Raw genomic sequence first — 26,861 nt, 5'->3', positions numbered from 1 at the left:
TTCTAATTCAAATTCCCGGGAATGTTTATATTCTATTTTCTTCAATGTAATTGTCATATTTTCTTTTTTCTTTTGTGATCGGACAATTTTTACATTAGATATGATTATCGGTATTTCACTTGTTTACGAGGGATTGAACAACAATGGTGAATTCGTCGAGTATAAAGAATATAATATTTAAACAACAAGTAACAACATTAATCGCTCATTTTGAATGAGTTTTGACACAATTTAACTATATCATTTTCTTCAATGTGTTTTTCCATGCAAAACCTCTTGAATTGTGTAATGTGCCAATTTTGACCTATTGCAATGTGAACATACACATATAGTTTAGAAGATCTTATTAAAATTTGAAGTCTTCCACATAAAAGGCATATAAAATAAATAAAGTTCTTTATACCATAATCCGGGACTTATTTAAAAGATTGAATAAACACAATTAGCAAAGATTTGGTCTAATCCTACCTCCTCCCAGGATCCATCATCTAACTTCTTCCCTTCTTACTAAATACAAAAAATACTTTATCCATTTATCCAAATAATCTAGTCTTTTTCATCAAATGAAGATTTTCAAAAGAGGAAACTTACATCAAACAAGCTCTAAGATAGAGTCTAATTCGTGTCTAGACATTAAGAATTATTAAGAAAGTTATCTTCTTGAGTGACAAGAGGAGGATTATCTGAAGCACTGAATGTAGATTCATTGAGGTTCTCCATGCAAAACAGAGTCTTAGATCCTGAATCTTTCTGATGCAAAATATTATATAAGATATGTTAGTGTGAATATGGCATTATGTAATGGAATGGAATGGAATGTGAAAAGCTAAATGATATAAAGTTAGAAAGAGAGCTCTGCAATGCAATGAAAGAATGTAATTGTTTAGGTACATACCAAATTTGGTTATATGGCCACTATGCTCTGCTCTTGGTCTTTCTTTTCCAATAGATTATCTACTCTGAACTTCAAGTAAATAAGACTTAAGAAACCATTACAAAATGAAATTTCATAGTTTAATTATATAGGTACGTACCTCCTTGTTGAGTCTTCTACTCCTTTAGGTTATCACTGTATGTCAAGAAATTACAAGTCATAAATAGATAGATGTAATTAATGGATGAATATTTTTATAATTACCTTCTAATCGACTCTTCTTCTTCTTCTTCTTCTTCTTCTTCTTCTTCTTTTTCCATTCTCTTCCAATAGAATATCTACTTTGACATTCTCATGACCAAGTCTGGTTCGAAGGGGACGCAGGAGGGCCATAACAACGTCCGCATCTTCTGAAGACACCAACTTAGGACAATACTGTATAATCAAACTCTGTAGTGAATTATTATTAATATTGAGGTTTCCAACAAATTCCTCAACTGATATCATCAACTCCCGACAATAAATAATAGTCAATTGCGTGAGAGAGTTGATAAAGTGTTTGTTCTGGCAGCCACTAATCTTTGATATCATTCCCTCATCAAACAAACGCCTTAACTTCGTGCAATTGAGAATAGTCAGATATTGAAGAGATTGGAAGGTTGAGCGTACTCCTCCTCCTAACGATGTTGATGTCATATAACCAGCTCCAAATAAAACACTTCTTTCTTTCATATTTTCAATGCGGAGATGAGTGAGAGTACTAAGATTTGAGATGCTATATAACAACTCATCCGAGCATTCACCTTCAATACGTACATGTTTGAGTGATTTGAGATGCGGTGGCAAGGTCCCTAGCTTTGGGCAATAATATATCTCCAATTCCCTCAAATTAGGGAATGCTCCGGCACTAGGAATAGTAGGAGACACCAATTCCCTCAAATTATTCATTCTTCTAATCACCAGTTCCTTTAACAAAGGGAATAACACTACTTCAATTCCATTCATGTTGTTGTTGACGGTGAATATGTGCTCCACGTCATTATTGAACTCACGAAGTCTGAGATGAGTGAGAGTATAATTCAGATTCGTGATGCTATATAACAATTCATCCGAAGATTCACCTTCAATGGTTACATCTTTGAGTGCTTTGAGATGAGGTGGCAAGGCCCCTAGCTTTGGGCAATCAGATATATACAGATGGCATAGATTAGGGAATGCTCGGTACCAGGAGACACCAATTCCCTCAAATTCTTCATGCCACCAATCTTAAGTTTCTCTAACAGAGGGAATAAAACTACTTCAATTCCATTCATGTTGTTATTGACGGTGAATATGTGCTCCACATCATTATTCAATTTACTAAGATTCAGATGAGTGAGAGTACCATTAAGATTCCAGATGCTATATAACAACTCATCCGAACATTCACCACAAACAGTTACATGTTTGAGTGCTTTGAGATGTGGTGGCAAGGCCCCTAGCTTTGGGCAATCAGATATACACAACTTGCATAGATTAGGGAATGCTCTAGTACTCCAACAGCTAGGTGACACCAATTCCCTCAAATTCTTCATTTTATCAATAACAAGCTCCTCTAACAAAGGGAATAGTACTATCATTTCATTTTCATCTCTATTCACATTGTCCACCCATTTAGGGAGATTCACACCTTTGTAACACCTCATTATCAAAAACTTCAAACTCGTAGTTGAAACCTCTAGAGCTTCACCAATTTTCTCATCTCTAGTACTCTTTCTCTCATCATCTTCATCATCAGATCTCCATTCCAACTCCAATTCATTGATATTCGTCTTTTTAGCCATACTTATCCCTCTTTCCATAGATGCATCACTAACTCTTCCAAGCTTCATAATTTTCAAAGATCCGTGGATATTCAATTCTTTTAATTCATCTAATTGACAGTCTCTCTCCTTCATGCCTATCACAAACAAGCTTAACGTCTTAAGATGTTTCAATTTCCCCATCCCTTTAGGCATATATTTTAATCCTATACAACTCTCCAAATAAAGATGTCGTAGACTAACAAGATTTTTCGTATTTTTGGGCAAACTTTTTAAGTTAAAACACCCATTGAGTTTCAAAGTCTGTAAATTTAAGAGATCACAAATACTATCGGGTAATGTTGTTATCTGATTATTATTGGAAATGTCTAAGTATCTAAGATGTTTTAGACATCCCAGGTAACGCAAATCTTGATATTGCACTTCCTGACTCAGTTGAAGGACACGTAAAGCCAAAAGTTCCTTCAAGACACTCAAACAAATCGGCTTTCCATGAACATATCTGTCATAGAGCATTAGTGATTGCAACCCTCCAATTTTCTTAAGAGAACGAACTGATATTTTGACAAATTCATCAACCATTGCCGTTACATGATGAATTTCTCGTCTTAAACCATCACTTGAGCTATTAGCATCCACCGTATAACATTCATCTTTCATAACTGATTGGGCAAGATCGTGCATGAGATCGTGCATCTTACATGCTTCATAAAGTCCATACCAATCTGATTTCTCGTCTTGAAAAAAGGATCTCCAACACAACTCCTTCCAAATTGTATTTCCAATATCTTCAATTGCTTGGTTGTTAACCGTAGGAATTAAATCATGAGCCATCCACAATTGGATTAATCTCTCCTTTTCAATTATAGTATCCTTGGGAAATATAGCACAAAACACAAAGCACCTTCTCAAGTGATAAGGGAGGTCATAGTAACTCAATCTTAGAATAGACAAGATTGAGTTTTCATTTTGTGAAATCTCCCATATCTCACTATCTCTTATTCGGCACCATTCCTTTTCGTCACCATTGAACCCCAATTGACTTCCCAATGTCTTGGCAACTAAGGGAACTCCTTTGCATTTTCTAGCTATTTCTTTGCCAATATTAATAAAGTTTGGAGGTTTTGGTTTTCCATGCAGAAATGCGCGTTCTTCGAATAATAACCAACAATCATCTTGAGAGAGCGATGGTAATTCAAAATGTTGAATTGTTTCCATGATTTCTGCTACATTTCTTTTACGTGTAGTTGTTAGGAGGAATGCACCATTTGATCCACAATCCAAGATAGATCTCAACTGATCCCATGACTCAACGTTTTCATTCCAAACATCATCCAATACAATCAAATATCTTTTTCCGCTCAATTTTTTTCTAACTTTTTTTTGCAATTCTTCTAAGCATGATTCTGCCTTCTCTTCTTCTAAGATGGCTTTGATCACTAGCTTAATATCAAATTCATCAGAAACACAAACCCAGATTCTGGTTTCAAAATGCTTAGTAATCTCCTCGTCGTTGAAGACCGTTTGGGCAAGTGTTGTTTTACCCAGACCCCCAATTCCAACAATGGGCAGAACAGATAGTTTTTTATCAACCCAAGCACTAGATGTACAATTGACTAGAATATCAATAATCTGTTTCTTCTCCTTATCTCTCCCATAAACTTGATTACAACTAGAAAGAGACATGGTTTCACGCCAATTACTAGTAAACTTGTCAAGTTTTGAGTCATGAATAGATTCACGCAAATGTAACTTTTGGCGCTCTGAAGAAATTTGGTCCAACTTCTCTTGAACATTCTTAATTTTGTGACCAACTTTTAGACGTGTAATAGGAATGCTAAAAGGATGGGTTATTAAGTTGGTTACCTTGATCCGGGTTGAAGAGGAGGCATTTCGCCTATTGACTTGAAGACGAAGATCTTCAAAGGTGCACTCATCCATGATGTCTCGAACCTCATACGCCACATCTTTCAGTTTCCGCAACCAATCTTCCGTTTGTTTGTCCTTCTCCTGCACATTCCTTCTCTCTGCATCCTCAAGTACGGCACTAATTGAAGATAGCGTGCTAGATAGCTTTTGAACCTCCTTCTGAAAACTCCAAAACAAGGAGAATTCATCCTGAATCAGAGGTGCCAAGTTTTTAAGCAAGCCACTGATTAGAGCTGCATCAACCATGGTGATTTCTCTCTCAAATGAAATCTGAGAATCAAATTTGAAGTCAATCCATACAAAATGGCCGCACTTTGATACTTGTAAGCATGTGCTGATGCTGTATTTTTTACTTGTAAGCATGTGCAGATGCTGCATTTTTACTTATAAGCATGTGCTGATAATGCATTTTTTTATTTGTAAGCATGTGCTGATGCTGCAGTAGAGACAAAAATAAAATAAAATAAAATAGATCTATAGTCATGTGGACCAAAATAAAATTAGATTGCAATGTATAAATCCTGGACATATGATCAATTTATTTAAATGTTCCATTCATAAAATAAAAAGTAGATCTATTTGCTAGTGGCTTGTTGACCAAAAGGAAATTAGATTGCAATGTGATGCGATGCGAGTCGAAGAGGCGTTTATGCGAAAGTTGCAGCATCCGAAAATATCTCGCAAGTGTCAGATTTCGACGATTGCCTAGTGTTTTTCGGGCGGAAACGTTTAGGGGCTCAAAATCGCATTTTTATTAGTTTCGGGTGTTTTTTTGCAATTTATTAAAAGTTGTTTATTTCTTTTGCAAGCTAGGGTTTGAGTATTTAAAAGAATCTTAAAACACTTTGTTAGGGGAAGATTATGAATCAGAAAACGAGGTTTCCTCAATATCTATCGACTTTCGGTATTCGTAAGAATCAACGAATCTTGATAAAGGTTCATCCTAGCCACGCACGCTGCATCAGTTGGTATCAGTTTCCAGTCGACCCTGAGGTATGCCGCCCCGAAGACAGCCGCGCAACCCTACCCCTGGTGCTGATGATGGTGACCTTGCTGAGTTGCGACGTGAAAACGCTGAGTTTCGCCGTGATAACGACGATTTGAGGCGGCAGGTTGAATGGTTGACGCAACGGATGGATGCATCTATGCACATGCACCACCCTGAAGATGATGTTACGATGACAGATGAAAACCCTCTCGGTGGTCTTCGGAATCGATCCCCTGAACGCCCCAATCATCGCTGGGAGCAGGCTTTCAGGGTGGACATCCCTAAGTTCGATGGTAGTCTATCACCGGAAGAGTTTATTGATTGGCTTTCTCAGGTTGAAGAGATTCTGGATTTCAAGGAAGTTCCTGCAGATCGTCGTGTACCCCTTGTTACGATCCGCTTACATGGTCGTGCACAAGCATGGTGGCAGCAGTTGAAACAGACACGTGTTCGTCATGGTAAGGCAAAGCTCACGAATTGGGACAAATTCAGGAAGCATATTAGGGCTGCGTTTCTACCATATAATTACGAACGTAACCTGTACCAGCGGTTCCAGAATCTTCGTCAGGGTTCTCGTTCCGTGGATGACTATTCCACTGAGTTTTACACCTTTGTGGCTCGTGTTGACCTGTCTGAGTCCCCTCTCCAGTTGGTTTCTCGCTATATTGGTGGCCTTCGCCTCCAGTTGCAGGATATTTTGAATATGTTTGATCCCTTGACTGTTTCTGAGGCACATCAGCGTGCTTCACAGGCTGAGAAACAGCTAGCCAGGCGCGGTTCGGGTAGCTTTGGAAAACAGGTTGTCCCCACTAGTGGCATTGGTTCTTCTTCCCAGTCGGCCCATCCCACCCCAGCCCCCCCTCGCGGCACTACAGCCCCCCCGCAGGGACGTCCCGGTGGCTTGCGTTGTTTCAATTGTGGTGAAGTTGGCCATCGCCAAGCAGAGTGTCGCAACCCAAAGTCCACCAATCGTGGTCTTTTTACTGAGGTGGATGATCCTGACTCTGCTCTTCCTTCAGATTCAGCCCCAGTGTATGATGTTTATGATGATGAGGCAGCGGAGGAGTATGTTTCTGGTGATGTTGGCCCCCTTTTGGTGATTCGTCGATCATGTTTAACCCCTCGTGCTCCTGACAACGAGTGGTTACGTAATAATCTGTTCCATTCCACTTGTACCATCGGTGGCAAAGTTTGCACCTTCATCATTGATGCTGGGAGTTGTGAGAATGTGATTTCTGAGGTTGCAGTTTCGAAGCTGGGTCTGTCCACTGAACCTCACCCCAAGCCTTATCGTCTGTCCTGGCTGAGTCAAGGTACGGATGTTACAGTTTCCAAGCGCGTACTTGTTAATTTTTCCATTGGTTCCCATTATCGTGATGCTGTATATTGTGATGTGGTTCCTATGGATGCTTGTCACCTTTTACTTGGTCGCCCTTGGCAGTTTGATCATTCTGTTATACATGATGGGCGTGCTAATACCTACACGTTCTTATTTCATGGTACCAAGATTGTGTTGATGCCAAATCAGCCCAAGAAGGGTGCTGCCCCCACTCATCATGCGTCCCCCCCTACCACCTTGTTGTCTCGGGGTCCTTTTCAGACCGCCATGGTCGAATCGGGCATGGTGTTTGCTCTATTTTGTTCGCTGATTACCTGTGGTGCTAGTTCTGAGGTGCCTATTCCAGTGCAGCCGCTGTTACAGGAGTTTGCAGATGTTTTTCCTGAGAATCTGCCTTGTGCCTTGCCTCCTTTGCGTGATATTCAACATCACATTGACTTGGTTCCAGGTGCTGCCCTACCCAACCGTCCTCATTACCGCATGAGTCCCAAAGAACATGAAGAGTTGCGTAGACAGGTGGAGGACTTGCTGGCTAAGGGACACATTCGAGAGAGCCTTAGTCCCTGTGTTGTCCCGACCCTTCTTACCCCAAAAAAGGATGGGTCTTGGCGTATGTGCATTGATAGTCGTGCTATCAACAAGATTACAGTGCGTTATCGGTTTCCTATTCCCCGGTTGGATGACTTGTTGGATCAGTTGGGTGGTGCTTCTGATCGGGACACTCGCTTTGTGAGTCACTTTTGGAGGAGTCTTTGGCGTTTGGTTAATACTCAGCTGAATTTTAGCAGTGCCTATCACCCGCAAACTGATGGCCAAACTGAAGTTGTTAATAGGTTTTTGGGGAACCTTCTGCGCAGTTTAGTTGGGGATCATTCTAAGGCTTGGGATCTGAAGCTACCTCAGGCCGAGTTTGCTCACAATCATGCTGTTAATCGCTCCACTGGTTTCAGTCCTTTCCATGTGATTTACGGGCTGTCTCCGCGTGCTCCTCTTGATTTGTTAGCGCTGCCCAGCAAGGTGCGTCCTCATTCCACTGCTGCGGATTTTGTTGGTCAGTTGGCTCAGGTTCATCAGACCACTCATGACCGCTTGGTTGCTGCTACTGCCAAGTACAAGGAGAAGGCTGATTCGAGAAGGCGTGCTGTTGATTTTGAAGTTGGTGACTTTGTGTGGGCTATTCTGACTAAGGATCGTTTTCCAACTCATGAATATAGCAAGCTTGCTGCTAAGAAGATTGGTCCTGTTGAGATTGTGGAGAAGATCAACCCCAATGCTTATCGTTTACGCCTTCCCAGCCATGTGCATACCTCTGATGTGTTCAATGTGAAACATCTTGTTTCTTTTGTGGGTGAGTCTTCTTCTGATGAGGATGATGCGGTTCCAGATTCGAGGACGAATCTTTTCTACCCTGGGGGGAATGATGCGATGCGAGTCGAAGAGGCGTTTATGCGAAAGTTGCAGCATCCGAAAATATCTCGCAAGTGTCAGATTTCGACGATTGCCTAGTGTTTTTCGGGCGGAAACGTTTAGGGGCTCAAAATCGCATTTTTATTAGTTTCGGGTGTTTTTTTGCAATTTATTAAAAGTTGTTTATTTCTTTTGCAAGCTAGGGTTTGAGTATTTAAAAGAATCTTAAAACACTTTGTTAGGGGAAGATTATGAATCAGAAAACGAGGTTTCCTCAATATCTATCGACTTTCGGTATTCGTAAGAATCAACGAATCTTGATAAAGGTTCATCCTAGCCACGCACGCTGCATCACAATGTATAAAAATTAGAAATCCAGGACATATGATCAATTTACTTAAATGGTTCATTCATTATATATAAAAATGAAGTCATTTAAGCAAAAGAAAAGCAAATCCCCTTTCTAAGAAGGCATAGTAAAAATTTGAAATTCGTCCTACATTATAATCAAATCAAATATATCCCTAAAAGGCTAAATACATGCAATTCAAGAACTATTAATTACAAAATAAATTAAATGAATAACTCAGTAAGATAACTAAAATGTTAAGACTGCTACTAAGAGACCACAAGTCAAGAAGAATAAATGGAGTAGCCGACTCATTCTTTTTAATTTTTTTATTTTTTTTTTATTTCTGAATATAAGAAGTTAACATTACCCCCCAAAGTCATAATATTTACTTAACCTCTCTTAGACACTGCCTTTTGTCATTTGAACTTCTTTTAGGCCAACTATAGTTAACTGGTCAAATACTTATTTTAACCTTTTATTTTTTTTGTCATATTAGGAATTTAGGAGACACCTCTTTGTTGACGCTTTCAAATTTAATTAGGTATAACATGCCATTAGTTTTCACATTATATTTATGTTTAGCTCAATTTATCTACTAAACTTGTGTAATTGTCTCAAATAACTTATTTTCACACAGAAAATATTTCACAATCATATATTAACTTCATCTTTTATTAATTATTTCATTTTCTTTACTTTCAGTTTCCAACGAAATAACTATAGTTTAGTTAAAAATAAAATGAATACAATTGATTTTGTAACAACCAAATAACTACAAATGTTACTGTATATAGTTGACATTTGTATGCATTGTTACTAATATGTAGCGAATTTTATGGATCAAATTGCAATGGATTTTAGGGTCCAAGTTTACAATTAGTATGATTAGTCATTTCACAACCGGTTTTAACCAGTTTTAACGATTACAAATAGAACTAATACAGATTTTACAACTTTTCTTTACAACCTTTTCTGGTATAAAAAGTGAGTGTAAAGCTATTTCAAACCCATGAATTTATAGGCATAAGTTTTTGCGCTCTAACATTAGTTTCTCTCGTCATCTTCCATCTTTCATCTCTAGTTGACTCTACCTCTCTTAACTCTTTATGTGGACAAATATTAGTCTAAACTAAAGTTTTCTAACTTATAATAAAACTTTAAGGACCTAACTGAATATAAAAATAAAGTTTAAGAACTTGTATAATAAAAAATAAATAGGCCGAATTGTCAAATTGGGACTCCTTATTGAGATTTCGGTCTTCTTCTTTCAAACCTCGCAATTTGGGGTTCCTTATGGTTAAAGTTATAAAAAAAAGAGGTTTTGTTTTAACGATTTAGTTAACTTATTATCTGTGTGTCATTCATAAAAAAATAAAAAAATAAAAAAATAAAAGATTTATATCACTAATTTAATTACCGAATTTCAGCTAATTGAGAGTTTTGACTACCGATTCTATGACATTTGGTAGTTAAAACTCTCCATTCGCTGAAATTCTGTAGTTAAATTGGTGACAAAATTTTTGTATTTATTTATTTATAAATACCATATAAATAATAAGTTAACAACGCTTGAAACTGTTAAGATAAAATCTCGTTTTGTATAATTTTAACAATAAAGACTAGCCCATAATTATGAGGTTTAAAAGAAGTTCAAATTGACTCAATAAGGAGCCCAATTTGATAATTTGGTTAGAAAATATTTATATGTAATTTTCGCTCAATTCAATCCAACGACATGCTGCGTGAATCAAGAAATAGACCACTCTTTGTAGAAAAAATAAATTGCAATATATAAACTGTTTAAATTTGGACAAATATTAGTTTAAACTAAAATTTTCTAACTCGCAATAAAATTTTAAGGGTCGATCTGAATACAAAAACAAAATTTAGGAATTTGTAAAATAAAAAATACTTATTTATAATTTTTTTTTCTCAATTCAATGCAACGACATGGGCAGTGTACAAAATTTTTTTTTGACAACACTCTAAAAATTAAATTGCAATGTATAAAGTGATTGACTAAGCCAAACCAAAGTTTTCTAATTTTAATAAAGTTTTAAAGTCCTCGTAGAATATAAAAGCAAAATTTCAGGAATTTGTAGTTTTCATTCCATGGCAACTACAATCACTTGAAACATTGTTTGGACCAAGAAATGAAGAACAATCTTTATAAAAAAATTAAATTTCCATGTAAAAGTGTGATAGTTAATAAATATTTTATTAAACATATATAATTCTGTCGTCTTGTGTTCAATGATATTAATGGCTAAAAAGTGGATAGTCATCCCTTTATATTTTGATATGGGATATAAATGAGATCAATATAAGAATCTTTTGAAACAAAATGAAAAAATTCAAAATATTTGAGAACCAAATCTCTTCTGTGGAGTCTAATTCTCTATTATTGCTGTTAACCGGTCAAATACATTTTTTTTGCCATGTTAGGAAATTAGGTTTACCATGCCTATTAGTAAGACATCAATTTTTTTCAATACATTAATTTTCATTGTGTACATTTATGTATAGTTCAATTTGTCCACTAAACTTGTATAATTGTCTCAAATAACTTATTTTCACAAAGAAAACATTTCACAATCATATATTAACTTCATTACTTTTTACTTTCATAGTATCTAATGAAATAACTATAATTTACATAACAATAAAATGAATACAATGGACTAGTAACAAACAAATAACTATAAATGTTATCATATATAGTTAACATTTGTATATGATGTTAAAAATTTCTTAGAGACTTACAAAACAATGTTACTATTATGTAGTGCATTTTGTGAATCAAATTGAAATGGAGTTTAGGGACCAAATTTACAATTAGTATGATTAGTCATTTCGCAACTGGTTTTAACCATTGCAAATTGAACTAATACGGATTTTACAATTTTTCCTTACAACCTTTTTTGGTATAAAAATGGCCTGGGTGTAAAGCTATTTCAAACCCATGAATTTCTGGGCTAAGTTTTTCCACTCCACCAAGAGTTTCTATCGTCATCTTTTCTAGTTGACTCTAGCTCTCTTAATTTTTATGTGGAAAAATATTAGTTAAATTAAAGCTTTCTAACTTACAATAAAGCTTTAAGGATCTAACTGAATATAAAAATAAAGTTTAGGAACTTGTATAATAATAAAAATTGATTTGTCAAATTAGAACTCCTTATTGGGTCAATTGGGATTTCGGTCATTTTCTTTTAAACTTCTTGGGTTTTTTATGGTTAAAATTATAAAAAAAACTCGATTTTTTCTTAACAATTTCAAACGTTCTTAACTTATTATCTATATGTCATAAATAAGTAAATAAATAAAAGATTCACGTCACTCATTAATTAATTACCGAATTTCAGCTAATTGAGAATTTGGACTATTCTCTAAAATTTGGTTGTCAAAATTCTCACTTAGCTGAAATCTTGTAATTAAATTTGTGACATAAATATTTTATTATTTATTTATTTATAAATATTATATAAATTATAAGTTAACAACATTTAAAACCGTTAAAATAAAGCTTCATTTTGTATAACTTTAACCATAATTGTGAGGTTTAAAAGAAGATGTTCAAAATCTCAATTGACTAAATAAAGAGTCACAATCTAAAAACTTGGCAAAAGAATAAATATTTATACTTAGTTTTCCCTCAATTTAATTCAATGACATGCTATGCAAATCTATGAATAAGAAATAGACCACACTCTTTGTAGGCAAATTAAATTGCAATATATAATTAAACCGTTTGAAATCTAGACAAATATGAGTCTAAACCAAACTTTTGTAACTCGGAATAAAGCTTTAAGGGTCTAACTAAATATAAAAAAATTATGAACTTGTATAATAAAAAAAATACTTATTTATAGTTTTCTCCTCAATTCAATTAAACAATATGTGGCGTGACCAAAAAATTGACAAAATGTATAAAGTGTTTGTCCAATCCAAATATTATTCTAAACCAAAGTTTTTTTAATTGTTAATAAAGATTTAAAGGCCTCAAAGAATATAAAAAGTGTTCAATAATATACATTGCTAAAAAGTGGATGGTCATCCCTTTATATTTTGATGAACAATATAAGGATCTTTTGAAACAAAATGAAAACTTTTCAAAATATTTGAGAACTAAATCTCATTTGTGGAGACTAATTCACTAATAATAAGTCTTGTTGTGATCTTAAAAAAATATCTTCCATTCAAGTTGTGTTTCCACATCTTCCACTCTTTGGTCTTTGGTTAGTAGAAATTAAACTATAGGTCATGTATCCAATTTCTTTTCCATTTATGTTATTATTGTTGTGAATTATTCTCTCACGAGTTCTTGTGTTTGACAACAACATTTAATGAAATTGTTATATCTTTTTCTAAAAAAAAGGTCCATTTGAAAATATAACAACATAAACAAACTTTTGATAAGGGAGATCATAATAACTTAACTTTTAGATAGGCAAAGTTTATTTTTTTTATATGGTATATCTCCCATTTATTGATATTTTTCATTTGGATCATTTTGAATCCAAAACTAAAAGAATATTTACATTTTCTAGCTAGTGTGTTTGTGCCTCTTACATTTACATTAACACCACTTTCCTTCCTTTCTTTGTCCTCTTTAAAGTTGAACTCCTTTTCATCCACATCACCCATTTTTTTGAATTAAAAAGAAAAACAAATATTCGTTTAAGCCAGAATAAACAACAAAATTCAAGTGTATTAAAAAAAAATATAATTTTGAAATACTAAATTTATATTTTTAAAAGAGTGAAAGGAATAAAAAAAAAATACTCAGTTACACTAAGAATCTCCTATTATTTTTCTATGAGATGGAATAGCCCAACTTTAAAGAAAAACAATTATGAGTTTATCACTAAAGAGATGATCCAACCCTCGGTTAATTCTTTAATGCACATGGTACCCCTTTCGAATTCTTTATCGTAACTTTTTCTCCGTTCAACGGATTCATCCATTGCTTCTCTATTAACACGATCAAACTGCATCTGCAAAGAATAATTCGTCAATTAGTATAAAAGACACCAGCTTTCTCTAAGTAATAAACTATGATCCATTTAAAACAAAAATGAAACCTGTCTCACAAGTTGTGATATCAACACCCAAATCCTGAAGAAGAACAACGCAAACCGAAAACCATAACCACAGACAAAAACACAACCAATATTAATCTTTTTGTTCTCCTCATGATCATTCCATTCCATGATCATGATTCTCATTATCATGATGATATGTTGTTGACATGTTGATGCGGTGCGAGTCGAAGAGGCGTTTATGCGAAAGTTGCAGCATCCGAAAATATCTCGCAAGTGTCAGATTTCGACGATTGCCTAGTGTTTTTCGGGCGGAAACGTGGTGCTGTGAAGAAGTCATGGCTTTGCCATGAGGTATGATGGTTTAAGGCCATCTGACGACGTTTAGGGGCTCAAAATCGCATTTTTATTAGTTTCGGGTGTTTTTTGCAATTTATTAAAAGTTGTTTATTTCTTTTGCAAGCTAGGGTTTGAGTATTTAAAGAATCTTAAAACAATTTGTTATGGGAAGATTATTAATCAGAAAACGAGGTTTCCTCAATATCTATCAACTTTCGGTATTCGTAAGAATCAACGAATCTTGATAAAGGTTCATCCTAGCCACGCACGCTGCATCAGTTGGTATCAGTTTCCAGTCGACCCTGAGGTATGCCGCCCCGAAGACAGCCGCGCAACCCTACCCCTGGTGCTGATGATGGTGACCTTGCTGAGTTGCGACGTGAAAACGCTGAGTTTCGCCGTGATAACGACGATTTGAGGCGGCAGGTTGAATGGTTGACGCAATGGATGGATGCATCTATGCACATGCACCACCCTGAAGATGATGTTACGGTGACAGATGAAAACCCTCTCGGTGGTCTTCGGAATCGATCCCCTGAACGCCCCAATCATCGCTGGGAGCAGGCTTTCAGGGTGGACATCCCTAAGTTCGATGGTAGTCTACCACCAGAAGAGTTTATTGATTGGCTTTCTCAGGTTGAAGAGATTCTGGATTTCAAGGAAGTTCCTGCAGATCGTCGTGTACCCCTTGTTACGATCCGCTTACATGATCGTGCACAAGCATGGTGGCAGTAGTTGAAACAGACACGTGTTCGTCATGGTAAGGCAAAGCTCACGAATTGGGACAAATTCAGGAAGCATATTAGGGCTGCGTTTCTACCATATAATTACGAACGTAACCTGTACCAGCGGTTCCAGAATCTTCGTCAGGATTCTCGTTCCGTGGATGACTATTCCACTGAGTTTTACACCTTTGTGGCTCGTGTTGACCTGTCTTAGTCCCCTCTCCAGTTGGTTTCTCGCTATATTGGTGGCCTTCGCCTCCAGTTGCAGGATATTTTGAATATGTTTGATCCCTTGACTGTTTCTGAGGCACATCAACGTGCTTCACAGGCTGAGAAACAGCTAGCCAGGCGCGGTTCGGGTAGCTTTGGAAAACAGGTTGTCCCCACTAGTGGCATTGGTTCTTCTTCCCAACCGGCCCATCCCACCCCAGCCCCCCTCGCAGCACTACAGCCCCCCCGCAGGGACGTCCCGGTGGCTTGCGTTGTTTCAATTGTGGTGAAGTTGGCCATCGCCAAGCAGAGTGTCGCAACCCAAAGTCCACCAATCGTGGTCTTTTTACTGAGGTGGATGATCCTGACTCTGCTCTTCCTTCAGATTCAGCCCCAGTGTATGATGTTTATGATGATGAGGCTGCGGAGGAGTATGTTTCTGGTGATGTTGGCCCCCTTTTGGTGATTCGTCGATCATGTTTAACCCCTCGTGCTCCTGACAACGAGTGGTTACGCAATAATCTGTTCCATTCCACTTGTACCATCGGTGGCAAAGTTTGCACCTTCATCATTGATGCTGGGAGTTGTGAGAATGTGATTTCTGAGGTTGCAGTTTCGAAGCTGGGTCTGTCCACTGAACCTCACCCCAAGCCTTATCGCCTGTCCTGGCTGAGTCAAGGTACGGATGTTACAGTTTCCAAACGCGTACTTGTTAATTTTTCCATTGGTTCCCATTATCGTGATGCTGTATATTGTGATGTGGTTCTTATGGATGCTTGTCACCTTTTACTTGGTCGCCCTTGGCAGTTTGATCATTCTGTTATACATGATGGGCGTGCTAATACCTACACGTTCTTATTTCATGGTACCAAGATTGTGTTGATGCCAAATCAGCCCAAGAAGGGTGCTGCCCCCACTCATCATGCGTCCCCCCTGCCACCTTGTTGTCTCGGGATCCTTTTCAGACCGCCATGGTCGAATCTGGCATGGTGTTTGCTCTATTTTGTTCGCTGATTACCTGTGGTGCTAGTTCTGAGGTGCCTATTCCAGTGCAGCCGCTGTTACAGGAGTTTGCAGATGTTTTTCCTGAGAATCTGCCTTGTGCCTTGCCTCCTTTGCGTGATATCCAGCATCACATTGACTTGGTTCCAGGTGCTGCCCTACCCAACCGTCCTCATTACCGCATGAGTCCCAAAGAACATGAAGAGTTGCGTAGACAGGTGGAGGACTTGCTGGCTAAGGGACACATTCGAGAGAGCCTTAGTCCCTGTGCTGTTCCGGCCCTTCTTACCCCAAAAAAGGATGGGTTTTGGCGTATGTGCATTGATAGTCGTGCTATCAACAAGATTACAGTGCGTTATCGGTTTCCTATTCCCCGGTTGGATGACTTGTTGGATCAGTTGGGTGGTGCTTCTGTGTTTAGCAAACTGGATCTCAAGAGTGGATACCATCAGATTCGTATTCGCATGGGTGATGAGTGGAAGACTGCCTTTAAGACTCGTGAGGGCTTATATGAGTGGCTGGTTATGCCGTTTGGTCTGTCGAATGCTGCTAGCACCTTTATGCGTGTGATGAACCAGGCTCTTCGCCCTTTCATTGGGAAGTTCGTAGTCGTTTACTTCGACGACATCTTGATTTACAGTGACAGCGAGGTAGCACACCTCTCCCATCTTCGTGAGGTGTTATCTGTTCTCCGGCGTGACAAGTTCTATGCTGCTTCCTCGAAGTGCACATTTCTTACTGATTCTACCCAGTTCCTCGGTTATGTGGTGTCTCGGGAGGGCCTGAAAGTGGACCCGAGTAAGGTACTGGCTGTCAATCAGTGGCCCCGCCCCTCTTCGATCACTGAAGTTCGCAGTTTTCATGGCTTGGCTTCCTTCTATCGGCATTTTATTCCTCACTTCAGCAGTGTTACGGCTCCTATTACTGATTGTATGAAGGGGGTTAAGTTCTTCTGGACGGATGATGTCGAGGCTGCCTTTGTTGAGATCAAGCACCGACTCACTTCAGCCCCTATTTTGGTTCTTCCTGATTTTTCCCAGCCATTTGAACTACATTGTGATGCTTCGAAATTGGGTATTGGGGCTGTACTTAGCCAATCTGGGCGTCCTGTTGCTTATTTTAGTGAGAAACTGTCTAGCGCTAAACTTCGTTTCAGTACCTATGATATTGAGTTCTATGCTATTGTCCAGGCAGTCAAACACTGACGTCATTATTTATTTCAGCGGGAGTTTGTCTTATATACGGATCATGATTCCCTCAAGCATCTTGGTGGTCAGGACAAGATTTCTCATCGTCATGCTTCGTGGGTCTCTTATTTACAGCAGTTTACTTTTGTGATTAAACACAAGGCTGGTGTGTCGAATCGCGTGGCTGATGCTTTGAGTCGTCGTCATGGGCTGTTGGCGGAGATGCGTGTCCATGTACCCGGCTTTGATTCGTTTGTGGACCTCTATCGTGATGATCCTTTCTTTTCTCAGGTCCTCATTCGCATCCAACAGGGGGATTCGAGGGACTTTGTCTTGGAGGATGGGTTCCTTTTCCGCGGTGTGCAGCTGTGCATTCCAGATTGCAGTCTGCGTTTGAGGATGATTCAGGAACTCCACAAAGAAGGCCATGTTGGGCGTGATCGTACCTTCCAGCTTCTTGCAGCTTCTTATTTCTGGCCTTCGATGCGCAAAGAGGTGGGGCGTTTTGTTGCTCGCTGTCATGTTTGTCAGTTGGCTAAGGGCGCTTCGACTAATGCCGGGTTATATTTACCTCTGCCTATTCCCACTCAACCATGGTCTGATGTCAGTATGGATTTTGTCCTTGGGCTGCCACGTACCCAGCGTGGTTCTAATTCGATTTTTGTGGTGGTTGACCGATTCTCGAAGATGGTTCATTTCATTCCCTGCAAGAAAACCTCTGATGCTGTGGCTGTTGCACAGCTTTATTTCAGGGATGTGTATCGCCTTCATGGACTTCCTGCCTCCATAGTTTCTGATTGGGACACTCGCTTTGTGAGTCACTTTTGGAGGAGTCTTTGGCGTTTGGTTAATACTCAGCTGAATTTTAGCAGTGCCTATCACCCGCAAACTGATGGCCAAACTGAAGTTGTTAATAGGTCTTTGGGGAACCTTCTGCGCAGTTTAGTTGGGGATCATCCTAAGGCTTGGGATCTGAAGCTGCCTCAGGCCGAGTTTGCTCACAATCATGCTGTTAATCGCTCCACTGGTTTCAGTCCTTTCCATGTGATTTACGGGCTGTCTCCGCGTGCTCCTCTTGATTTGTTAGCGCTGCCCAGCAAGGTGCGTCCTCATTCCACTGCTGCGGATTTTGTTGGTCAGTTGGCTCAGATTCATCAGACCACTCATGACCGCTTGGTTGCTGCTACTGCCAAGTACAAGGAGAAGGCTGATTCGAGAAGGCGTGCTGTTGATTTTGAAGTTGGTGACTTTGTGTGGGCTATTCTGACTAAGGATCGTTTTCCAGCTCATGAATATAGCAAGCTTGCTGCTAAGAAGATTGGTCCTGTTGAGATTGTGGAGAAGATCAACCCCAATGCTTATCGTTTACGCCTTCCCAGCCATGTGCGTACCTCTGATGTGTTCAATGTGAAGCATCTTGTTCCTTTTGTGGGTGAGTCTTCTTCTGATGAGGATGATGCGGTTCCAGATTCGAGGACGAATCTTTTCTACCCTGGGGGGAATGATGCGGTGCGAGTCGAAGAGGCGTTTATGCGAAAGTTGCAGCATCCGAAAATATCTCGCAAGTGTCAGATTTCGACGATTGCCTAGTGTTTTTCGGGCGGAAACGTGGTGCTGTGAAGAAGTCATGGCTTTGCCATGAGGTATGATGGTTTAAGGCCATCTGACGACGTTTAGGGGCTCAAAATCGCATTTTTATTAGTTTCGGGTGTTTTTTGCAATTTATTAAAAGTTGTTTATTTCTTTTGCAAGCTAGGGTTTGAGTATTTAAAGAATCTTAAAACACTTTGTTATGGGAAGATTATTAATCAGAAAACGAGGTTTCCTCAATATCTATCAACTTTCGGTATTCGTATGAATCAACAAATCTTGATAAAGGTTCATCCTAGCCACGCACGCTGCATCACATGTACATGAAATGAATTCAGAAAATCTAAACACATACAATAGCTAGCTTCGGTCATGTGGTGACCCCATTTAACTATTTCTAAAATTGTCTTATCAATATTTTAAAATCATCACAAGATTCTAGTAATACTTTTATTTTGTGATACCTTTGATATTATATAAGTAATCTTGATGTTGAAATTTTGAAGAGATCAGATAAGTCCATAGTTTCTTCTTCTTCATTTGATTATTGGTCTTTAACTTGGGATTTGAATAATTTATGAAGAAACAATGGAGCTATGTGGAGTTTCAAGTTAAAGTTTCTAATCATGTCACATTAATTGGTTTTCACCATTACACTTTCAATTAGTTTTTAAGGGACTAACAATTTTAGTTAAACAAGGAGAATACTCGTGACTAGCGATTGTAAATGAACAGAGAGCTATTCGAATCTCGGCTCGGTAAAAAGCTCGGCCGAACTCGTTTGATAGTCTTAAGTCTTAACGAGCCGAACTCGAACTCGTTTACCATCTTAAATTTTTTTAACAACCAAGATAGAGCTTTTAGCAAAATGATATTTTTGCCTTTTATTTTGTTTTTTTAAAATTTAATTTACTCATGAAGATCAAATACTCAGAAAGTAGAAGAAATCAATGTTTATCTTTGCCTTTTATTTTCATAAAAAATAAAATAATCCCCTACTCTTCTTCAATTGTAGGACCTAGTTCCATGTGTGCTCATTTCGTTTGAGAATTTACACATCCTCGTCTAGAGGCGAAGAGATTGGGTTTCCTCATTCCCAAAGCTCGATGATGACAAGACAAACGATAAAACACAAGTACAAGAAACCAATGATGAATCTAAGGATGCAAATATCCCTTCCTTTCCAACTCTTGATATAGGTAATGCAAGCGTTGAGAATTTCGATGCCGATGATGTTATCGATGATCCTCAACCCTTACCTGAAAATGATGAAAACCAGATCAAATTGGATGATGATGCTATCAATGATATGATGGGAAAATGTATTATTCCAAAACATAACACTTTCCAAACTGATTGAGTACAAGAGATGAACCAAACCGAATGAAATTGAAACGACAATTCAACACAATTTTAGCGTAAAAAACCTCTTTTCAAATTGAGAGTAAAAACCACGGACCAGTCATGCCACTTAACAATCCAATATCATCAATAATGTTACAAATAAGAGTTCACTCTAAATATGAACTAGAGTCATTAATCATTTGCATCAAGATCACACAACAATCTTAGAAAATAACAACAAAATTATGAACTAGAGTCACTAATTATTTTTATTTCATTTTCTCTCTCATTTATCCACTGTGGCTTTCTTTTCTACGGTGGCAGGCAGGTGGGGCGTCCCTAGGGGTCGCGGTCCCAGCATCGCTCTCCCTATCATTTTTATTTTTTTATTTTGTGATTAGACATTTCTCACATTAAATATACGATTATCGGTATTTCACTTGTTTACGAGGGATTGGAAAACAATGGTGAATTCAACGAGTATAAAGAATATAAAATTTAAACAACCATCAATAACATTATTCGCTCATTTTAGATGAGTTATATAAAATTTAAACAACCATCAATAACATTATTCGCTCATTTTAGATGAGTTTTGACACAATTTAACTATATCATTTTCTTCCATGTGCTTTTCAATGCAAATCCTCTTGAATTGTGTAATTTGCCAATTTTGACCATTTTGCAGTGTGAACATACACAGTTTAGAAATCTTATTAAATTTTGAAGTCTTCATCATAAAGACATAAAATAAATAAAGTTCTTTGTACCATTATCAATGACTTATTTAAAAGATTTAATCAACACAATTAGTAAAGATTTTGGTCTAATCCTACCTCCCCGGGACTCATCATCTAAATTCTTCCCTTCTTACTTTTAAAGTTTTGCAAATTTGGGTATATCTTCCACATGAACTACTTTGTATGAATTTTACATTTGAGAAAATATAAACAAAATTCTATTGAAGACAATAAAGCTGATTCCCACTCTCATAGATTTTTTTTTTTGTATTTTGATGAGTCCGGAGAATGTTTATATTATATATATATATATAAATAATTCGTTTATTAAAATGATAAGAATCATTTAAAAACAACGACAAATTATTAAATGAGAAAATAAAAAAAAAAGTAGAAAAAAGATGAATAGAATATAACCACGTTACCCAACATATTATCAACTTATCGAGCTTTAGGTCCTAGAGAAGAACGATTGGCTCCCCGACCAATTTCACCGACTTTATGAAACGAATCTTAGAAAATATCGTAATAATTGTATTATAAATGATACGAAATCAAACGATTACAATTATTAAATGTTCGTCGATTTCTCTCCATATAGTTCACCAGAAAATAATTAGGATGATAACTTAAATAGGTAAGTTTGACATATTAGTCAAATCAATCCAAACTTTTCTGTAACTACTCTCATAATTTTTTTTTCACAATTTTTTTTTTCTTTCCTACTAATTTTTTAAATAAAGGTATAATATATATATATATATATATATATATATAAAACTAATATCATTCAATCATATAAGACACAAATCAAATATAGGTCCAACCAAACTTAAACTATAAAAACAAACATAACAACTAAAATTGAACCAAACTTAAACCATAAAAACAAACATAACAACTAAAATTGAAAAGACAGGACTAGTTATAATTGAAATCCTAAGTCAGCCCCAAATGATTAACATTCAACTAATATTCCCAAATTATAAATCATAGCCAAATGGGGGCAATATTAGTATATAGACAATGTCTCAATATGAAAATATTCCGGATAGAATTTTTATTTGTGCATTTTTGTGAATTTTCTTATATTTAATTTTACAGATAATTCAATAGCCAACTAATCTTTATGTTTTGATGCAATTGTGTTAATTTTAATATGTACATTTATTTATAAACATACAAGGTTTTCTCACCAGTGGTCTAGTGGTAGAATAGTACCCTGCCACGGTACAGACCCGGGTTCAATTCCCGGCTGGTGCATCTTTGAAGAATGATGATGAACTTTGCCTTTGATGGCTACAAGGGTCTGCCATATATCTGAATTATAAGATTATCAATAAAGGCTTCTGAATTCTTCACTTTTTGTAATTTTTTTATTATATGATCCTTATTTCTCTAGATTGATCAAAACCATGAACATCAGATCAAGCTTAAAAGATGTAAATCTTCTATATAATATAGTTTGAAATATATAAGTAATGGATGACTTGTTTATTGATCCTTATTTCTCTATACCATAAGTTAGATTGGTCAAAAACTTGAACATCAGATGAAGCATAGAAGACTTACTTAATATAGATTGTGAAAAGGGTGAGAATATAAATGAACCACTTTGAAATATATAAGCAATTGGGTGACTTGTTTATTGGGTTATGACTTTGATATAAAATACAACATGCCTTAGGGATGTAAGTAAGACATTTTGATTGGTTCATTTTCCATCCCTTAGCTAGATAGTTTAGAAGATCTTATTAAATTTTGAAGTCTTCCACATAAAGACATAAAATAAATAAAGTTCTTTGTACCATAATCAAGTGCTTATTTAAAATATTGAATAAACACAATTTTATTTACAATTAGCAAGACTTGGTCTAATCCTACTTCCCAAGTCTCATCATCCAACTTCTTCCATTCCTCTTACTTTTAGAGTTTTACAAATTTTGATATATCTTTTTCTTATGAATTATTTATATGAATTTTACTGTTAAAATAGGAAAAAATGTGAGAAAATAAACAAAATTCAAGCGAAGACAATGAAGCTGATTTTATCCGTTCTAATTCAAATTCTCGGGGAATGTTTATATTCTATTTTTTTCAATATAATTCTCATATTTTCTTTTTTCTTTTTGTGATCAGACATTTCTTACATTAAATTTAATTATCGGTATTTCACTTGTTTACGAATTACGAGGAATTGACTAACGATAGTAAATTCAATGTGTATTAAGAATATAACATTTAAACAACAAACAACAACATTAATAGTTATTTTTGATGAGTTTTGACGCAATTTAACTATATAATTTTTTCACTGTGTTTTTTCATGATAAACCTCTTTTAACTGTTTAATCGCCAAATTTGATGAACATACACATGTAGTTTATTTATTTAATTTTGAAATCTTCAACATAAGGACATATAAAATAAATAAAGTTTTTTTTCCATAATCATAAGACTTAATCTAATCTTACCTCCAAAGTCTATCTTCTTCAATGTGTTTTCCCATGTAAAACCTCTTTAATATAATTGTGTAATGTGCCAATTTTGACCATCTTGCAATGTGAACATACACATAGTTTAGAAGATCTTATTAAATTATGAAATCTTCTACATAAAGACATAAAATAAATAAAGTTCTTTGTACCATAATCAAATCAAGGGCTTATTTAAAAGATTGAATAAACACAATTAGCAGGACTTGGTCCTGCCTCTCAGGTCCCATCATCCAACTTCTTCCCTTCTTACTTTTAAAGTTTTGTAAATTTGGGTATATCTTTCACATAAACTACTTTATATGAATTTTATATTTGAGAAAATATAAACAAAATTCTATTGAAGACAATGAAAATGATTCTCACTTGTTTTAAGATTTTTTTTTTGTTATTATCATCCTCATCAGGATCGATTTTGATGAGTCTAGAGAATGTTAATATTATATATACTTTTTTAAAAATAATAATCTATTTATTAGAAATGATACAAAAATTGTTTAAAAACAACGACAATACATTAATTGAGAAAATAAAAAAAAATAGAAAAAAGAAGAATATAATACAATGACGTTACCCAATATATTATTAACTTACCCCGACCAATTTTACCGACTTTCCGGAATGAATATCAGAAAATATCGTAATAATTGTATTATAAATGATATGAATCAGACGACTACGATTATCGCAGGTTGAACGGTATCTCTCCAAATAGTCTACTAAAAAATAATTGGCTTGATAACCCAAATATGTAAGCTTGCCATATCAGTTATATCAATCAAAACTTCTCGATAACTATTCCCACAATTTTTTTTCTTCATTTTATTCCTTTCCTAATATGTTTTAGTATAATATATTAAATATATATTTATATTTATATTTATATTTATATATATTTATATTTATATTTAGGTAAATACACAAATATCATTCATGTAAGACACAAATCAGATATAGGTCGAACAAGACTTAAACCATCAAAAACAAACATAAAAACTAAAACTGAAAAGGCAGGACTAGTTATAATTGAAATCCTAAGTCAATCCCCAATGATTAACATTCAATTAATATTCCCAAATTATAAATCATAGCCAAATGGGGCAATATTAGTAATATAGACAATGTCTCAATTTGAAAATATTCAGGATATAATTTTTATTTGTGCACTTTGTGAATTTTCTTATATTTAATTTTACAAATATGTCTATAGCCAACTAATCTCTATGTTATGTTGCAATTGTGTTAATTTTAATATGATACATTCAGTTTTAAACATAAAACATTTTTTCAACAAGCACCAGTGGTCTAGTGGTATATAGAGAATGTTAAATGAACCACTTTGAAATATATAAGCAATTATTGTCTTGTTTATTAGGTTATGGCTTTCATATAATTCATCCTTATTTCTCTAGACCATATAAGTTAGTTTGGTCAAAAACATGAACATCTGATCAAGCATAGAAGATGTAAGTCTTCTATGTAATATAGATTGTGAAAAGGGTGAGAATATATAGAGAATGTTAAATGAACCACTTTGAAATATATAAGCAATGTTTGACTTGTTTATTAGGTTATGACTTTGATATAATTGATCCTTATTTCTCTAAACCATGAGTTAGATTGGTCATAAACATGAACATCTGATCAAGCATAGAAGATGTAAGTCTTCTATGTAATATAGATCGTGAAAAGTGTCTTGTTTATTAGGTATGGCTTTCATATCATTCATCCTTATTTCTCTAGACCAAGTTAGTTTGGTCAAAAACATGAACATCTGATCAAGCATAGAAGATGTAAGTCTTCTATGTAATATAGATTGTGAAAAGGGTGAGAATATATAGAGAATGTTAAATGAACCACTTTGAAATATATAAGCAATGTTTGACTTGTTTATTAGGTTATGACTTTGATATAATTGATCCTTATTTCTCTAAACCATGAGTTAGATTGGTCATAAACATGAACATCTGATCAAGCATAGAAGATGTAAGTCTTCTATGTAATATAGATCGTGAAAAGTGTCTTGTTTATTAGGTATGGCTTTCATATCATTCATCCTTATTTCTCTAGACCAAGTTAGTTTGGTCAAAAACATGAACATCTGATCAAGCATAGAAGATGTAAGTCTTCTATGTAATATAGATTGTGAAAAGGGTGAGAATATATAGAGAATGTTAAATGAACCACTTTGAAATATATAAGCAATGTTTGACTTGTTTATTAGGTTATGACTTTGATATAATTGATCCTTATTTCTCTAAACCATGAGTTAGATTGGTCATAAACATGAACATCTGATCAAGCATAGAAGATGTAAGTCTTCTATGTAATATAGATCGTGAAAAGTGTCTTGTTTATTAGGTATGGCTTTCATATCATTCATCCTTATTTCTCTAGACCAAGTTAGTTTGGTCAAAAACATGAACATCTGATCAAGCATAGAAGATGTAAGTCTTCTATGTAATATAGATTGTGAAAAGTGTGAGAATATATAGAGAATGTTAAATGAACCACTTTGAAATATATGCAATGATTGGCTTGTTTAATGGGTTATGACTTTGATATAATTGATCACCATAAGTTAGATTGGTCAAAAACATGACATCTGATCAGAAGATGCAAGTCTTCTATGTAATATAGATTGTGAAAAGGGTGAGATATATAGAGAATGTTAAATGAATCACTTGAAATATATAAGCAATGGTTGACTTGTTTATTAGGTTATGACTTTGATATAAAATACAACATGCCTTAGGGATGTAAGTAAGAACATTTTGTTTGGTTCCTTTTTCCATCCCTTAGCTAGAGAGTTTAGAAGATCTTATTAAATTTTGAAGTCTTCCACATAAAGACATATAAAAATAAATAAAGTTCTTTGTACCATAATCAAGTGCTTATTTAAAATATTGAATAAACACAATTAGCAAGACTTGGTCTAATCCTACTTCCCAAGTCTCATCATCTAACTTCTTCCATTCTTCTTACTTTTAAAGTTTTACAAAATTTGGTATATTTTTCATAGAACTACTTTATATAAAATTTGAGAAAATATAAACACAATTTGAGTGAAGACTTGAAGCTATTCTCTTATGTGTAAGTTCTAATTCAGAGAATTATTTTTATTATCATCATTATTTTTATCGATGGGCCAATAATGTTTATCCTATATTCTCACAATTTTTTTTTATAATATAAAAATATAGTATAGGAAGAGTAAATAAATATATTAGTCATGTTACACAAATATTATTCTTATAAGAAATAAATCAAAGAGAAGGTTGACAGAATAATACTGATTTTTTTTAATAAGAAGAACTAACATTACACCCCATAGGCCATATCCATGCACACTAATTTCATTCAAAGCGTTTTCAGATAAAATCAAACTGTGATATTTTGGTCTCTTAATCAAACTCTTACCATTAAACTACCTTGACAAAGGTTGAACAATATTGAAATTCTAGAATTTTTTTAAATTTTTTTTTATTATTTTCAATGA

The 26,861-nt window shown here is 35.4% G+C and overlaps 1 protein-coding gene and 1 long non-coding RNA gene across 2 annotated transcripts; both read right to left on the bottom strand.

The window, feature by feature from the left end:
• Window positions 1-398: 398 nt before the first annotated feature.
• On the bottom strand, window positions 399-1,063 carry LOC124941233. The gene is made up of 3 exons (XR_007099623.1): window positions 1,035-1,063; window positions 896-959; window positions 399-750 (listed from the first exon to the last, which is right to left on the bottom strand). It is a non-coding gene; the product is annotated as an uncharacterized LOC124941233 (long non-coding RNA).
• Window positions 1,064-1,615: 552 nt separating this feature from the next.
• Window positions 1,616-4,904, bottom strand: LOC124942091 (putative disease resistance protein RGA3). Its single transcript, XM_047482508.1, has one exon. It carries the CDS (start codon window positions 4,849-4,851, stop codon window positions 2,044-2,046), a length of 2,808 nt encoding a protein of 935 aa, XP_047338464.1. The 5' UTR covers window positions 4,852-4,904; the 3' UTR covers window positions 1,616-2,043.
• Between the last annotated feature and the right edge of the window lie 21,957 nt (window positions 4,905-26,861).

Source organism: Impatiens glandulifera, chromosome 6 (genome assembly GCF_907164915.1).
Source record: "Impatiens glandulifera chromosome 6, dImpGla2.1, whole genome shotgun sequence".
Taxonomy (NCBI): Eukaryota; Viridiplantae; Streptophyta; class Magnoliopsida; order Ericales; family Balsaminaceae; genus Impatiens; species Impatiens glandulifera.
This window is presented reverse-complemented; position numbering and strand designations above follow the sequence as displayed.

Coding starts and splice junctions, on each gene's coding strand:
- LOC124942091 (XM_047482508.1), bottom strand. CDS start 4,851: ATGGTTGATGCAGCTCTAATCAGTGGCTTGCTTAAAAACTTGGCACCT.